General features: G+C 38.7%; 3 protein-coding genes across 3 annotated transcripts; 1 reads left to right on the top strand and 2 right to left on the bottom strand.

The window, feature by feature from the left end:
* Nucleotides 1-107: 107 nt before the first annotated feature.
* Nucleotides 108-4049, bottom strand: LOC140356151 (tRNA selenocysteine 1-associated protein 1-like). Its single transcript, XM_072440926.1, has 9 exons — nucleotides 3901-4049; nucleotides 3647-3744; nucleotides 3149-3248; nucleotides 2479-2531; nucleotides 2243-2371; nucleotides 1742-1858; nucleotides 1384-1672; nucleotides 1253-1298; nucleotides 108-419 (listed from the first exon to the last, which is right to left on the bottom strand). Exons 1-9 carry the CDS (start codon nucleotides 3937-3939, stop codon nucleotides 286-288), a joined length of 1005 nt encoding a protein of 334 aa, XP_072297027.1. The 5' UTR covers nucleotides 3940-4049; the 3' UTR covers nucleotides 108-285.
* Nucleotides 4050-6973: 2924 nt separating this feature from the next.
* Nucleotides 6974-10926, top strand: LOC140355816 (ankyrin repeat domain-containing protein 45-like). Its single transcript, XM_072440460.1, has 4 exons — nucleotides 6974-7193; nucleotides 10088-10255; nucleotides 10348-10433; nucleotides 10783-10926. Exons 1-4 carry the CDS (start codon nucleotides 6974-6976, stop codon nucleotides 10924-10926), a joined length of 618 nt encoding a protein of 205 aa, XP_072296561.1.
* A 531-nt stretch (nucleotides 10927-11457) lies between these two features.
* LOC140356149 (inositol monophosphatase 3-like) lies at nucleotides 11458-17597 on the bottom strand. Its single transcript, XM_072440924.1, has 8 exons — nucleotides 17171-17597; nucleotides 16829-16901; nucleotides 16607-16753; nucleotides 15220-15379; nucleotides 13901-13996; nucleotides 13561-13722; nucleotides 13348-13476; nucleotides 11458-12867 (listed from the first exon to the last, which is right to left on the bottom strand). The coding sequence occupies exons 1-8, from the start codon at nucleotides 17287-17289 to the stop codon at nucleotides 12713-12715; spliced, it is 1041 nt and encodes a 346-aa protein (XP_072297025.1). The 5' UTR covers nucleotides 17290-17597; the 3' UTR covers nucleotides 11458-12712.
* Nucleotides 17598-18020: the final 423 nt, after the last annotated feature.

Raw genomic sequence — 18020 nt, 5'->3', positions numbered from 1 at the left:
TCATTTCATAATAATTTTAACCACCAAGGCAATTTTTGCTTAGTAGAAAAAGCAGTTTTTATCCATTAATTTAATTTTAAATATATTATCAAAAATATACTCATGTAAATTTGCTTAAAGAACTGCATTATTTGCAACTGGAAATCTGGGCTTTTGAAAATGCTTTGACTCACAATGCTACAGAGACAATGTGCATCACAACTGGTACTGCTGACTGAGGCTGTTCTGTGCGGCATCTTCATGTAACTTCAAACAGAAGAAATAAATAAACTAATAAGTCTCTAATCAGGACGAGGGAGCGGGTAAGTCCATAGAGTCCAGCGGTTCCCAATGACAGTTCATTAAAGCTTCATAGAGCTCCTCACTTCGCTGCATAAAGTCCTTGTTCCACTGGTCGACGTCACAGACACCAAGAGGTTCTGAAAAAAAACACAGTCAACAGAACAAAACCAATTAAATTCTGCATCATTCCGACAGACCTGTGAAACGTCCACCTAAAATTTGTTCCAATTCAAACTGAAGCTGTTCCTGAACCCTTTGGAGTACAAACAATTGACTCGGCTCTTTGAAGCTGAGACTCTGTAGTTTGGACTTCTCTTGTCAGATGTATTATTTTGTCCTGTTAGCTTATTTTTTATTTTTATTTCCATTTTATTTATTTTTCAATTTTTTTTATTTTTTTTCTTCTCTCTATTCCATATTAAGAATATAAGAGGTTCTGTACATAGGAGTTTTGTTTATAAGAGTTTTTTTTCTATTAAGAGTGTTATCCGTTCCTTTCTTCTGTATCGACTTGTGTTGCAGCACCAAAATTTCCCCATGTGTGGACAAATAAAAGGCATATCTTATCTTATGTTAGATTTGCTCTAATTGTAATTGACAATCAGATCCTCATCAATCCTGCCTAGACAGTAGACTGAGCAATTAGGCAGAATGTGAATATAAAAGACACTTTTTTTTGTAGGTTTGGAGAACAACTTCCCAGAATGGTTGATTGGTTGGTTATAGCGTTATTGTTATATTTCACATCCCAGGAGTGATAGCCATTTTTAATCGGATGGTGTACAAAATGGAATAAATGCTGAAAATTTCAACCGGGACAGAAAGAGTTAAAATAGAATAAAATATTTTTTACAAATCGAGTTGAACCTTGTAATGAGTTAAAAGTGTACTCTGAGTACCGAGTACGGAGTTGACACTAAATATAACACTTGTGTGTGTGTATTTCTGTGTTTATTTTCTTTTAATGTACCTTCTGTGCTCTCAACCGCTGCTGGATTCGTTGCCTCTTGACTTTGCTGAAAGGGCATGAAGACAAGTAAAAAATATATTACTGATAGTATTTTCAACAGTTGCTTTGAGACATGAAATAACAGTCCTTACATCTGTGGCAGCTGTTGTGTCTGTGGGCGCAGATGGGCCGCCCACGGGAGGCGGGGGCATCATGTGCCCAGGAGGGGGATATCCATAGGGGCCGTAGTTATAACTGTACCCAGGGCCGTAGCCAGGAGGGTAGCTGGCGTTGTAGCCACTGCCGTAGCCACTGTACTGATCATAACTGCCCCACTGTGGGTAGTACCCTCCTGTCCCACCCGTGCTGCCATAGTAACTGGTTGGAGTCTGACTGTAGTTTGTGTACGTGTTCTGACCTTGGAAAGTGCCCACCTTCTGACTGTATACAAAAACAAACATTAAAAACACCTTCCAGGCCAGATATTTTTTGAAAGTCTACAAATCATACCTCTTTGCAACAGCGATGCTCAGTCTGAGCGGTTTGCCGGCGAGCATTGTACCTTGACATTCCTCAATGGCTTTCTTCTGTTCATTCTCGTCTCCAAACTTGACAAACCCATAGCCTCTGCAAGTCAAAAAGAGTTACAGCTCCTAACCTTCAAAGCACACACGCTATACTTACAGAAAAAAGCCACTTATAAGAAAATTGAATATAATGGGTATTATTATTGTAGAACTGAAACTTGTTGTTTTACTTTTAACATGTGGTAGCATCACTTGATTTGTGAGTTGCTCTTGCTTAGCCTAAATGGGGAAAACAATAGTTTTAGCATAAAATGGCAAGAAAACAGTTTTCAGCCTTCGAAAATAGACGAAGATGTATTGATGTTCAACGTCCAGAGGCCAGCCAAATATCACACAGCATATAAAAGAAATGATTTTAACTGAATCAAGTTATAAGAAAAAATATATTAATAATTACAATTTCTCCCAAAAAATGCAGACTTACCTGGAGTAGCCGTACTGGTCAGTGACTACTTTGGCTCCTTTGCAGGAGGGGTACTTCTTAAAAGCTTGGTGCAGCTGGTAGTCGTCCACCTCAGAGGCCAAGTCACCAACAAACACTGAGAACTCCGGTCTGGGAAGTTAACCAGATGTGTTGCATATATAATAATCATAATAATCATAATATTATTATTATTATTATTAGAAGAAAAAAGAGTGGAAAGACATCATATGACTAACCCTGGCTCAGGTCTTTTCCCGTAGGTGGCATAGTTTAGTTTGAACTTGCGGGGCTGCACATGCAGAAGGAAAAACAAATACTAAGCACTCTTTACAGACCTCAAGGCTTGTAGTATGGCACTGATATTGCTGGAATAAAGAATGGAGTTATAGTTGTTTTTATTTAGATTTACATACCTCTACCACCCAGAACAGCCTTTAGCCCATTCCTCAGTTAGTTCCTATAAGAGACTCTATGCCCCAGCTTCAAACAAAGTACATTCATGTACAGGCAGCCTCCTAGATACTGTCAGCAGCAGGTCAGGCTGGTGGACAGCGGAGCTCAGCAGACTGGCCAGCTCAGAGCATTTCAAACACAACAGCCAACTACAGCTTACTATTGCACACTCAAACATATTATGCAGTGTTACTTATTGTGTATGCCTGTCTGAAGCAGGATTACACTTATATTAAAAAACAATCCAGTGTTTCATGGCACATTCATAATTAATACAATTTAATCATGATAAGAATAATTGCCATGGTAGATGAGATCTGCAGCAGGTCAAATTAGTTTATAATGTGGGAAAAGAAGGTCAGATTATGGTTATATTAGAACCAGCATTGTATACATATATATGTATTTTTGAGAGTATAATTAAGTATTTAGTAATAGGCAAGTAAAACTAACCGGGTTGGATCCAGGTACAAGTTTTCCATTAAGACGCTGAACACAACGCTCAACACTCTCTTCATCTGCGAGCTCCACAAAGCAGTATCCTGCAGAACCACTGTAAAACACACAAGTCATGGAGACACAGATAGAAACATCTGACCCTTCAAAATGCTCTATCATCACAATGTTCAAAATACCAGAATGGAGGCGACTGAGGACCAAATGAGGTTGATCATTCAGAACAGATCTCAATGCGAATGGTTTTAGATCTTTATATCAAAAAAGTAACAATTTAGAATTTCCAGGGTAGAAATGTCAATGAGTTTGCTTTTCTATTACAAAGGGAAGGAAAAAGACACTATTTTCTCGCCTGAAAGTTGCATTTGAGCTTCAAAAAAATTGACATAATTTGCAGTAAACCATTAAATACATCTGTAGATAAACTGTTGTCTTTTTATATGTATTTGTCAAGTAAAAGTTAAAGGGGCTGTGTGTTTGGTGAGCAAACCCTACCCTGTGATTCTGTGTGTGATGATCTTCACTCCAAGAGGTGACTCGCCCATAGCACTGAAAGCCTGCTTGATGAAGTCCTCGTCCATGTACGGGTCCAGCTGAATAAAACATTCACACGAGGGATCTCAGTCAATTATGCAAGGCTAGAATGTAAACAAGCGAATAATCTGTTTCGCAATAACGGAGTTAGCAAAGGATGCTGCATGGTAATGCAGTGTGAACCAACTCATGAAATATACATGAACAAAACCTACGTCTCCCATCCATAGACTTGTTTGTCGGTTGAACATCATGTTGTTAAAATGTGCAGGTTATCTTATAAATCGCCCAATGAAACAGATTAAATTAAGGTTTCTCTCGGTGGTTTATGTCTGGTGGTCGGTCAAAGAATCCCCTTCCGTCCCATAACTTCCTCTGCTTTTCCATGGCAGATTGGACGTGTTACTGCTCCATGGTTACTGCCCTCTGCTGGTCATTGAAGACATGTTTTATTCCCATATCGATACAGGTTTCTCAACCTATGGGTCGCGAAATGATTTCAGGAGGTCCCTATATGATGAAGGGGAAAAATGTTGAATTGATGCATTTATTTATTATGCATCTTTATGCATGATAAATATTATATATTATATTTTCATATTAAATATATCATGCAGAATTTAACATCTTTGAGTTACGTGCATTCAGGGCAGGCAGTGCTGCACCCGTCAATCTTGGGAGGAAAAAAACATTCTTATAAAATATAATAAGTGTTAATATTTGTCATCTAATATGTATTTTAATCCCCTTTTTCTTTAATCCAATATGGAACAATAATATTCATTTTATCAGACTGTTCGCATGTCCTGTAGCTCCTGTTCAGGTACAGGGAGGCGCGGGGGAGGCGCAGGGGAGGCGGGGCGATGAGGCAGCACCTCGCTCTGCCTCTCGGAGCACAGTATAACGCCTCACAAACTGTGCTGGTGCGATGCAAATAATGTGTCCTACTGTCCCTCTGTATATACAAAATAAAACACTTCCATATTCTGGATAATGTATGAAATGTATCTCTGAAACGTGTTTTAGGCTCGCAGATTCATTATAAAACTACAGTAAAAGTTCACTCGGTGAGGCAAACAATTCATCTGACTCATGGCAGAGGCTGCTCCTGAGCTCGTGGACTGTTTAATCGTCTCGTTATTTAACTCTTTATTTCTTATTTACAATCCGGCTTGTCAAAATGTAAAGGTAAGACCAGAAACTTTTAATTATTTTGGTTTGACATGGGCTCAATTGGAATACATTTTGACCTGATGTAAAATATGTGTCACATGTTTGTGTAAAGAATGCTGATATGAGATGTATTAGCATAACTCATTGTCTGTTGTCCATTAAATTATGTTTAAGTTGCTCTTTTGGGTCATTCGCATTTGCTCACTAGCCCTGAACCTCACCGCACGTCACAATATAATATTTTAATATAATATCAGATACAATAGTCCTAAAAAGGCTTGACACCCTTCAAATGCAGGGGTAAATATAAACTGTTGATGGCAGATCATCGTAATTTCTCTAGGTCTATATGTTCAATATAAAATCAAACATTATCAGGCATTAGACTGAATTATCACTTTGGGAAAGTCTAGTTTGGGGGTCGCAAATGCCAATGGTTATTATTTTGGTGGACGCAACTGGAAAAGGTTGAGAACCTCTGGGCTACTCTAATATACCCATGAATCTATTATATCATTGTTATAGCACACAAAGAGATAACTTTCTCTGTTTAAAAAAGTCTGAGCCACTTTACTTCTGGACAACTTTCATAAGCCTACACAAGTGCTACTAAACGCATCTTACATTTATTATCAATTAGAATTACAGTCTCCCTCCACAATCCAATTGCTTGTAATAACTATAAAGCTAAATATCATCTGACAGCTCAGTGGGGAACAATCTCGTCATGAATGTTTTTTTTATTTTTATTAGTTAATTTTATTACCATAAATAGTTCATATTATGTTGGATATAGTGCAATGATTGTAATGTAATTATCATATTTGGGCCTCACGTCTGCTTTCAATATATATTTTATATATATATATAGTTTTATGTTGAAACTGTATTCAGTTAAAACGAAATATAGAAAAGATATTGACTCATTTAGGCTGTATGTAACCATAGACCGATATATAGACTGATATTTCTGTATGTAGCATGCTTTAAGATGAAATTGCTATTCCCCTTTAAATGTTTTGTTTTTGTTTTAATTGATTTGATTAGATTAGTTTATTTGAAAGGGGCAGTGCAATTACATAAAACACAAAAACACAAAAAGACAGATTTTATGTGTATGTATTTATTTTTATGTCTTCTTCTTTGGTGTTTTATGGCGGTTGGTATCCAAGTGTTACATTACCGCCACCTACTGTAGACTTAAGACTTTACTCTTCAGAGTTCATTATTTGGACTTCATTCTTCGGACTTAATTCTTTAGACTTCACTCTTTAGACTTCATTCTTCAGACTTAATTCTTTAGACTTGACTCTATAGACTTCATTCTTTAGACTTCACTCTATAGACTTCATTCTTTAGACTTCACTCTATAGACTTCGCTATAGACTTCATTCTTTAGACTTCATTCTTTAGACTTCACTCTATAGACTTCATTCTTTAGACTTCATTCTTTAGACTTCACTCTATAGACTTCATTCTTTAGACTTCACTCTATAGACTTCATTCTATAGACTTCACTCTATAGACTTCATTCTTTAGACTTCACTCTATAGACTTCATTCTATAGACTTCACTCTATAGACTTCATTCTATAGACTTCACTCTATAGACTTCATTCTTTAGACTTCACTCTATAGACTTCATTCTATAGACTTCACTCTATAGACTTCATTCTATAGACTTCACTCTATAGACTTCATTCTTTAGACTTCACTCTATAGACTTCATTCTTTAGACTTCACTCTATAGACTTCACTCTATAGACTTCATTCTTTAGACTTCACTCTATAGACTTCACTATAGACTTCATTCTTTAGACTTCATTCTTTAGACTTCATTCTTTAGACTTCATTCTTTAGATTTCACTCTATAGACTTCACTCTTTAGACTTCATTCCCCAGAACCCACTCCCCAGATTTCATGACTTCTCTCCCCGAACCCCCTGAGGCCGCAGGCCCCTGACTCTAGGCCCTCGCTTTGTTTCTCTCTCTTCCTTCATCTCTGTGTTTTATGAGGTCAAACTTGCAGGAAAATTCGAACTCACGCGTTCCGCACAACTCAAGACGTAACCATAGCAACAACAAACAGCGTCCTTGCTGAACAGGAAACGTGGAAATGACTCCGCAACAAGAAGCGATATTTTCCTGTGTGTTACGCGGAGAGGCAGAAGCCTTAGAGCAGCTTCTACAGGACGTGGATGACCTGGAGGAGCGCTTGTCTGGAGCGGACGAGGTGGGCCGCAGCGCGCTCCTCGTGGGCGGACTTTTAGGACGCACCGCCATCGTCAGTGAACTGGTGAAGCACGGGGCTCCAGTGAACCAGCAGACAAGCACAGGTCACACACTTTTCTTTTCTCATGAGACTTATTAGCGTGTATAATGCATGATGTTCCTATAATTAGGGAACGATGCTTTAATTGTGGGTGAATTTCTAGCAATTCAAAATAATAGGGGCTGAGTTGTGGATATGAGATTATAAATAGTAGGGGCTGAGTTGTGGATATGAGATTATAAATAATAGGGGCTGAGTTGTGGATATGAGATTATAAATAGTAGGGGCTGAGTTGTGGATATGAGATTATACATAATAGGGGCTAAGTTGTGGATATCAAATCAAATCAAATCAATTTATTTTTGTAAGGCCCAAAATCACAACAACAGTTGCCTCTGATGGCCACAGGGAGAAATGAATCAACAATGTCTGTGGTGGCGAGGGACGATGTCCCAGGGTCCTCTGTCCTTAGAGTCTCCTTCTCGGCCAGGAAAAACTACAAAAAAAAACCTGTTTGGGTAAAAAGCGTTGAAACCTGGAGGAGTTCCAGTGAAGGAGAGATCCGACTCTCACAGACGGACAGACGGACACGAGGGAGACTGGAGCTGGAGCCACTCTTCAGGCAGATGAGGGACCAACTGAGGCGAACTGGACCCACTCTTCAGGCAGATGAGGGACCGTCTGAGTCGAGCTGGACCCACTCTTCAGGCAGATGAGGGACCGTCGGAGGCGAGCTGGACCCACTCTTCAGGCAGATGAGGGACCGTCGGAGGCGAGCTGGACCCACTCTTCAGGCAGATGAGGGACCGTCCACACAGGGCAGGGACCACTTCACCAGGAGAGGGACATCTGGGTCAACAGGTCCTCAGGAGTGAGAGAAAGAAAAAGAAGGCGGTGAACAGTTTGCAAGTGGAATTAAAAAATAAATATTGTTTGATAGCATAAGTAGTCAGAAGAAGAGGATAGTGCTCAAGCTGTCATACTTCCCCCAGCATAGTTACTCCTAGGGCAGCGTAGCTAAAGTTGTGGGTTTATCTTTCTGTTCCTAACTAGTCTGACCATAAGCGATTTCGAAGAGGAACGTTTTAAGCCTGGACTTAAATGAAGAGACTGTGTCAGCATATTTAACATGGGTCGGGAGCTGATTCCATAACACAGGAGCTTGGTAGCTAAACGCTCTACCTCCTACAGTACTTTTAGAGACTCTTGGGACCACCAGAAGGCCAGCATTCTGAGAGTGAAGAGCTCTGTTTGGATGATATGGTTCTATAGCATCTTTGAGGTAGGATGGGGCCATGTCATTTATGGCTTTGTAGGTCAAGAGTAGAATTTTAAATTTGATTCTAAACTCGACGGGGAGCCAGTGAAGAGACTTCAGCACTGGCGTAATGTGCTCTCTTCTTTTTGTTCCTGTTAGTAATCTTGCTGCTGCATTTTGAACCAGTTGAAAGCTTTTTATGGAGCTTTTAGGACACGCTGCAAGCAGGGAGTTATGATATATAGGGATATGAGATTATAAATAATAGGGGCTGAGTTGTGGATATGAGATTATAAATAGTAGGGGCTGAGTTGTGGATATGAGATTATAAATAGTAGGGGCTGAGTTGTGGATATGAGATTATACATAATAGGGGCTGAGTTGTGGATATGAGATTATAAATAGTAGGGGCTGAGTTGTGGATATGAGATTATACATAATAGGGGCTGAGTTGTGGATATGAGATTATACATAATAGGGGCCGAGTTGTGGATATGAGATTATACATAATAGGGGCTGAGTTGTGGATATGGGATTATAAATAGTAGGGGCTGAGTTGTGGATATGAGATTATGAATAATAGGGGCTGAGTTGTGGATATGAGATTATATATAATAGGGGCTGAGTTGTGGATATGAGATTATGAATAATAGGGGCTGAGTTGTGGGTATGAGATTATACATAATATGGGCTGAGTTGTGGATATGAGATTATAAATAATAGGGGCTGAGTTGTGGGTATGAGATTATACATAATATGGGCTGAGTTGTGGATATGAGATTATAAATAATAGGGGCTGAGTTGTGGATATGAGATTATAAATAGTAGGGGCTGAGTTGTGGATATGAGATTATAAATAGTAGGGGCTGAGTTGTGGATATGAGATTATACATAATAGGGGCTGAGTTGTGGATATGAGATTATAAATAGTAGGGGCTGAGTTGTGGATATGAGATTATACATAATAGGGGCTGAGTTGTGGATATGAGATTATACATAATAGGGGCTGAGTTGTGGATATGAGATTATGAATAATAGGGGCTGAGTTGTGGATATGAGATTATATATAATAGGGGCTGAGTTGTGGATATGAGATTATGAATAATAGGGGCTGAGTTGTGGGTATGAGATTATACATAATATGGGCTGAGTTGTGGATATGAGATTATAAATAATAGGGGCTGACTTGTGGATATGAGATTATGTTCGTAACGTGACAAATGATCTTATGGACGTTAACAGTGAAAAAGGGTAATTCTCAGCCTGAAGGCTCAAGCGTCACATACACAGGCCCATCGTGGCTCTACACTACACGTTCTGGTTCAAATTATACATTTAATCTGTAGCCTCTTCTTTAGCCAAATAGTAAATACAGTTGCCGTTTATTTTTTGTGTGTGTTTTCTCAACATCAAAATTAAATTGCCTCCAAAAGCCTGACACGAGACCAATACATGCTAATACTAACTTCTGTGTGTAATGTTTCTGATATGCTTTTTTCCCTGTGAAGGCGACTTTAGCATTTCACATTAAAAACGAAAAATCCAAGAAACAGAATTTTCAAAAAGTGTCCCACTTTACCCATTCTCACCCAAAAGATACTGTCATTTCTAGTTTTACCACACAGTTTGCTTTGATAATGATAATAATAATGAGCGACTTCTACTTATACCTTTAAATATATTTTTGCTTCTGTTTCTAGGGTATACAGCCCTCCACCTCGCATCCTGCTGGGGTCATGTGGACACAGTGCAGACTCTGCTGAAGTTGAGAGCCGACTATAAAATTCAGAACTTCAGAGGAGAGCGGCCTATTGATCTGGCAAAGAAATATTCAAGGCAAGATTGTGTGAACTGCCTCTTGCTGGAAGGTATGCGTGCGCTTTACCCTTCTGTTACATACTCGGAGTAAAAGAAGCTTTTGTTCTATGATGTATGTGTGTGTCTGTGTGTGTCTGTGCAGAGGCAGAACAGGGCTTTGCTTCATATCTGGCTCATATCAAAGGCGTCATTTCTGAATCTGAAAGCTGCCTCACGAAGGAAGAACGGGTATACATGTATTTTGCATTTACACAAAAAGCTTTATGAAAACACACTTTCCATAATCAATTCAGTCAAGAGAAACATATGATCTAGAACATTTTAACAATGTTGTGATTATTCAAAGGTGCACTACTTAAAAATGCACCAATTAAAGCTGTAAAACATGACTGACTTGTATGTGGCCGATCTTCACTAAATTTGTATTACTTACTGTTGTTTTTACATCATTTCTATGTTTTTAAACCAAATGTAGGAACTGCAGATCACGATATTGCATCTAACTGATTTGGTTAATTGACATAATCTAATTGCAAATATTGATTGATGATTGTTGTTTTTCTTCTTGCATGTCCAGAACCTTTGGGCGCGTTTATTGGCTGCAAACATGGAGTGGCTCCGGAGTGTCACAGACCGTCAGGTGTTGGACTACACAAACCAGAGGAGAGATTTGGATGAATCTCTTGAACACATCCTCAACAAGCTGGCAAACGCACGTTAAGAACAATACCATGCCCAGATTCACCGCGGAGGGTAAAGGAAATTCTGTTACCCATGTATATAGTTTCAGCACCTGAGAAAGGGCTGTCCAGGCTTTAAAGCAAACGCAACTGTTTTTTTTATTTTATTATAATGGCAAATGTCACAAAAAATAATGTTATTCTGTCAATGTGTATTACTGTTCGACCAAAATAATTAAATAAACCTCTTTTATTTATGTTCATATATTGCTTATTGAACGTCATCACTTTTTATGGTTCTAAGGTAACTTTTATCTTATAAGATCTTATGGCTCAAAAGCTTAATTATTTGACCGGACAGCTATTGTGTGAAACGGGGAGAGAGGGAAGAGACACTGAGGCACACACACACAACACTGAAGTGGTAACAAAAACTGCACCATATTCAAATGTTGTAGGGGAAAGTCCACAATATTGAGTTACAGTAAATTCCCTGGCAGTCACTCATATTTACTTTTAGGGAGGCTAATCTGTCAGCTCAGGCTCAATGAACTTAAACAATTGCCCATATCTGCATGCACAAGGACCGTTTATTAAAAGCTCACAGCAGAGGCAGGTTGAGAGACAGCAGTTGTACAAGGATCAGGCAGTAATTCAAACCAGCCTGTAGACAATCCCTACTGAAAACATCTCTGCTCAGATCAATTTACTGCAGCAAACAAAAAATCCATTCTTGTTGCCCACGGCGATATATACTGCCTCACCGCGGGTAGCAAATCCTTGCATATGATCAGTGGCCATTCAGTCTCAACACACATCGGCGATGATCACAAATTAATTTTGCCCAAGATCCATTGTGTGTCTCGTGAAGATTGAATGACCATGTTCTAACCAGCAACTGTTTGTCGTTTTTGTATTTTTGCCATCTTGTCTTCAGAACAAGGTTAGATGTTGTATGCTTAATTATTGCATCTACCGACCAAAACAAAAAAGCCCTAATGTCCTCATTTCCAGCACATTCTTCTCTTAACATTTCAGGTATTTTTCCCCAAAAAATGAATTCAATTTGCTGGTGTCTTTTTTCACAGCAGAAAAAAAGCTTATTTTATAGCGTCTTTGCGAGTTATTATCATTGAGAACAGCTATTTTTATTACAGTAATAATAAAACAAATCCTTGATTTTGAAACAAATCCTCAGGTCCTTTAGCAAAATGTTTACTTCAAATTGTGTTACTGCTTGGCATAAAACATCTTGACACTTTAATAAGCCCCATTTGCTTGAGATAGTTGGCAAAAATAACTTTAAAGTAAATAGAAATGCTAAAGATGGATTTCTTTTCATATTAAGGGCAGTATTTGCATCACATTTACCATTATCGATTAGAAAATACATGTAAACATTTGTTTTTCATTCACAATGATGTGAATACGTACATTTTGCCACTTACTGTGCTTAGGAACCACCAAACAGTTTTTGTACAGCTGCTTCTCTATCAAATCAGCTGACGGGTTTTAGTGCAACAGAGAACTACAGTGTAATGAATGAATGCTGGAAGTGCATCTGCATCATTTTAAACAGTTCTTAGAATGTTCTGTAACTAAATATTGTGAAAACATCTCCAGAAGGTTGATCGTTCATAATAATGTCTCTCCTCTTTTGATGAAGTGGTGATGGAAGATCAGCGGCTCACAAATGTCTTCATCATCGTTTTGGAACGAGGGAAAACTGTACCATTGAACCAGTCGGTCTTTGACTTCAAGGTTGAGAATTCAGACCCACAAAGTGTTTTTAACCATTTTTGTTCCATTGTCATGATCTTTAGGAGCTCAGTGCGTGTGTCGGTGCTTCTCTGGGTCCCAGGCCGGTAGTTTCTCCAGCACAGCCTTGTGGTCCAGTCCCACAGTGGCCACCAGTCCTCCACTGTTCAGAGGCGTGTCTCTGTAGTCGATCTCTTCCCCTTTGAGAGTGGTCATGTGACCTCCTGCAACAACAGTGCAAGTGTGAGCTTTTATTTTCTATATTTTTACAATATACTCTCACCAACAATTATAAACAATGGATTCGCCCAGGATGTATTCTTTTCATGCAGATACAAAAGTTACAGACACTGATAAGTAGTATTTTTGCTGCCAGAATACAACAGCAGGCCAGTTTGACAATATATTTTACAGATATATATGTACTTTTGAAGGTTTATTTTAACACCTAGATTAAAGGATGGCATTGCACAAACTGTGATTACTCTGCTCCCTTCTGAGTTTGTAGTAAAACAGGATAGTGGGTGGTATACTTTTTTATAGACAGGGCTGTGAAAAGCATAGATCGTATTTAAGGTTGTAGTAATTTCATATTATCCCTAAATATCGGCTCAAAAAAAAATCTGCTGGGCCATGGACATCACTGATGTTGACAGCGGCCAGTAAAAAAAACAATAATAGGAGGTAAAATATTGAATCGTTACCCAGTGCCCTGAGCAGTGCATCTCCAGCACAAATGTCCCACTTTTTTATGGCTGTGATGTGAACATAAATGTCAGCTTGGTCCATAGACTCTCCAGCGGGCAGGTCCAACAGAGAGAGCACCTTATATCCTGAGAAATACATGACAAAAAACATGTTAACACTTCCAAACACACAAAAATGAATTAAATTAAAATGAGTGTTTGTGTCATTACCTGCTCCACCAGCTTGTATGGCTGTGGTGCTGTTCCCAAATGCTTCTTGGACATAGTTCTTTACCTCTCCAGGGTGGGACCTTGAAATAATGACTTTTGGAGGTGTGACACTGTAGGACGATCGAGCCTGGACATTTGAGTCATGTCCCACCAAAGCCCAGGCTGTGAAAGAAACAGACATGTTTAAACCTAATAAAAACATGTTTCTATTGGCACCCTCTCAAAGATTTAGTTACATCATGTTTTATTAATAGGATTCTACAACACAGTCAGTTTGTTTGTTTTTCTGGATTCACACAGGCAAAAGGAAGAAAAGGCCCATTTTTTATATTTTATTCACCTGTAAAGTCATTAAAAGGCTGGTGTATGACCCCGATCACTGGTTTCCCGTCAACAGCGACACACACCATTGTAGTCACATACTTCAGGAGATTCTCTGGAGACAAGAAAAACTGGTTTAAAACATGTCATTTGGTTTTAACATCATCATTTTTGACATCCCACTCAATTTCAGAACTGTATTTGGGCCTCAAAACTTCTGCTATGGAGTCAATAAGTGGATACCTTTCAGGCTTTTAGATAGAGACCCGTCTTCCGGTATTTTGGACGGGGTATTTTAAAATGTGGAAGGGCATTTTCGAGTGCAGGGACGGCCAATTTATTACTAAATCTTAGGGAAAAAAGGGAATATTATCATTAAATCTGGCCGGGAAACATTTGACAATAGTCCGCCATTACAGTTGACTGTTTACAAGTGAAAATTTGCATGCTGTGCGCTGATTGGACGACGAAATTTGTGTGCTTGGCTCTGATTGGCTGCCAAGCCATGGTCCGGAGAATGCCGAAGCTACTCGTTTTTTTTACCTAATCGGCCCCCGTACCCCCGGACACAATTATTTGGACGGGGTGTTTTCAAATCCTATCTAAAAGCCTTTGGAATATACTTGGTGCATCACAAAAAAACGGATGACACAAACTGAGCCGACAATTAAAGACTGGACTGACATAATAATGGACATTCCACAAATGGGAAAAAAAGACATTCAGACTCAATTTGAAAATGGACAAATTTAACAAACTATGAACAAATTGGGAAAATTCATGTTGGACTACTTACCTGTGCTGTGATTTATTAAAATAAAATCACATTTATTTTATAAAATATGATTTTATTGGCAAGAAATGCGCTTTTATTTATTTTTACTTTATGCTAGTTCCCTGTGTCATGTTTTGTTCTGTTCAGTTGTAATGTTCCAGGTGGAATGAGATAAAGACAATGGATATTGCTAGAAATAAAGGTAATATTCTCTTTCTATTTTAATAAATACTATCTTCTTGTAGTTAGCTAAAAATACATAATTTGTCTTTGTTAATCATGTAAATGTAGCTGGAGTTATCTCCCATTAATGATGAATTCTGGATTATGTTAGGATTTCATACCAAAGTAATGCAATTTTAATATATGTAATGTAACAAGCCAATGCACTACATCACTTTTATACAATAGGGTTTTGTTTACGTATTGCTGATTCAAATAGACAAAATACATGATTTTTCACAATATTACAGAGAGAATCCACAGTGACCTCTTTTCAAGTGAATATAGCATCAGCAGCTGAATACAGAGTACATCAAGTCCTGCATTAACACGCGGTGTACCTGTGTACTCTTGCGTAGCGTCCAGCGGGTCGATCCACACAGTCACGCTCTCGGCCGGAACCTCACTCAGATCCGTTATCTTTTCAGCCATTTCACTGGGAATGGTCCGGCTCCACAACAGAGACTTATCCACAACATTGTCGTGCTCCTCACTGTTCACCTGCAAAAAGCAAGTGTTCTTTTCAAGTTACTTCAGGAGAAACATGGAGGCTTAGATACTTTACCATTTGAAATGTTGCAAAAAGGCTGCAATTATACAATACAACAATCATGGAGGGAAGGGCAATTTTACCTCCATGCAAAATGTTGAAGCAGTTAGTTTAGTTTATTTGCTGTTAAAAACCACATTGGAAAGAACAAACAAGACATCAAAAACCCCACAAGCAATGGACATAAGTTACAAAACACTAAAAGTACAGCGAAAAAAATCACACTGTGAAAGTTAGCGAGCTAAAAAGATGAAGTAATAGGATTTTTGAGAAACATGATAATAAAAGCAAGTAAATTGGTAGATCCTATATCCATAAAGTGCATTGCTCAAGCTAGTCACGCTTGTGGGAAGAAGCAGAAATAGCATATAGATTAATGAAAATTACGAGTCCTTTTAGTTAGTGATGTCACGGTATAAAATTTAAGGGTCACAATTATCATGAGGAGAAATATGGTGATTTTATTATTAATCACAATTATCAGCAAAAAAAAAAAAAAGGAAACACTGTATTTTTTTTTGTTTAAACTTGCAAATATTCCTGTGAGAGGAAGATTTGTTTTTATAACAATTAACCTGCCAATCATTTAATACAGCAGACAATTTGATAAATAGAAAATAATGGCCTCTCTCTGTTTTGGAATACATAAATATATTTTAGGACACAAGCACAAAAGCTACAGGAGTGGCGAGGCGTGTAAATTTTACACAACAAAACACACACTTGATTTAAGGACAAACCAAACAAGAGAAATGGGTACTAAAGAATGAGGGCTGTGTAACTTATTGTATGTTAATTGAGCAAGGTTCAGTAATTTCTAATTGTTAAGGAGTTTCCTTTAAATTGAGAGATCTACAGAGTTCCCTCCATAATGTTTTTGTTTATTTTAAACGACAATTATTTAAAGTTTGTCTTGTGTTATGTTCAAAAACTTGTTATTAAAATACATTTTTATTTAATTCTAACAAGACAAAATTAAATTGGATCCAAATTCATGATGAATCTATGTGGAAATACTTGTGATCATTATTATGTTTCGTCATATCAGACAAAACACCACATTGGACTGGAACAATGATTGCATTTTCGTTCTGAATGTGCCAATCTATTCTATAATGTTCTAATAATCTGTATGTAAATTTAAATGTTGCGGAGAAAATGGAAAGAGTTTCACTCACTGTGATTTCAGGAAATGTGTTTCTTATGATATGGTACATTTTCCTGTGGGACTCGAGGTCTCCCATAGTGAGTGGGTCGTTGGCCCCCTCTTTGGTCTTGCCTTTGGACTTTTCCTGTAGGCCATTTTCCTCCCGTACTCGCTTTACCTGTCCACACAGAATCACATATTATTACCTTATTATCTTAATGATGTTGACAAGGTTTGAAGCTAATGTTTTCACCTCTTTGCCCCCCAGAACAGCAGCCTCCACCGACAGGGCCAGCAGGTCCCTCAAGTCAACATTTCTCCTTTGTCTGCAACAACATAAACAATATAAAACACACAATTAAACCCAAATAACAAATAACATTGCTTTTCGTTTTTAACTTCAATAGCATTTTGATCCATTCGAATGTGTACAATATAATACTAATACCATCAGTCCAGATGATGACAAGTCCCATAACTACAACATACTAAACATGTCCTTTATTGAGTCTTTAGACAGGCAAACAGAATGAACTGTGAGTTAAGTTCATGGAGATCGTACGTGTCAGACCACAGCATTCCCCAGAAGCCTCACCTGAAGGCGGCCAGGCGGTTGGAGATTACCCCGGAGTACAGGTGGTACAGGACGCCGACCCCGAGCAGGCAGAACACGGCCACACCGAGGGGCGACAGGCGGATACCCATCGGAGCCATGGCACCAACAATGCCCCTCTGTCGTGTCAGTGCAACCCGAGGTGACGCGGACTGACGTGGCTGAAGTGCGGCGCTGTCACTTCACCTGGAGGACGCTTCTTTCACCTGAAGTCAGCAGGAAAGACGTAAAGTGCAGCTGTGGACGACGAGCGCAAGAGCTAGCCGCTTAGCCCCGATCCGTGCCCGCGGCTAGAACACCGAAAAACGGGCAACCTGACGATAAACAAGCGCATTTCGCATCGTCAAAGGGTTGTTCGTTTGATCGCTCGCACCTTTAACACCAGACATATCCCGAGGCGAGGACGAAGCGGCAGTGTTACAAATGTGGTTCAGTCATTTTCCGATTGAGCTACGTCCACTTACGTACACGCAAAGGTCAATACATTTACTTCCGGGTTGCAAAGACATTAGACAACGCTGAAATTGAAGTCGGTAGTTTGAAAAAAATACAAGTCTACGTAATAAGATATTTTATATAATGTATGCATTCAAATGAACAAAACGTTACTCTGCAGATAAAAGACAGTATTTTTCACAGTGCATATAACAGAAACGCAGGGCTGTATTTGCATCCATATTGTAATTATAAATAAGAAAAAATATATGTAAACATTTGTTTTTCATTCACAATGATGTGAATGAAAAACGGTACATTTTGCTTCTTTTTGTGCTTAAGAACAACCAGTTTTTGTACAGCTGCTTCGCTATCAAATCAGCTGAAGGGTTTAAGT

The sequence above is a fragment of the Eucyclogobius newberryi genome, unplaced genomic scaffold (genome assembly GCF_026437365.1).
Source record: "Eucyclogobius newberryi isolate DKJ021-1_F unplaced genomic scaffold, fEucNew1.0.hap1 SCAF_12, whole genome shotgun sequence".
Classification (NCBI taxonomy): domain Eukaryota; kingdom Metazoa; phylum Chordata; class Actinopteri; order Gobiiformes; family Gobiidae; genus Eucyclogobius; species Eucyclogobius newberryi.
This window is presented reverse-complemented; position numbering and strand designations above follow the sequence as displayed.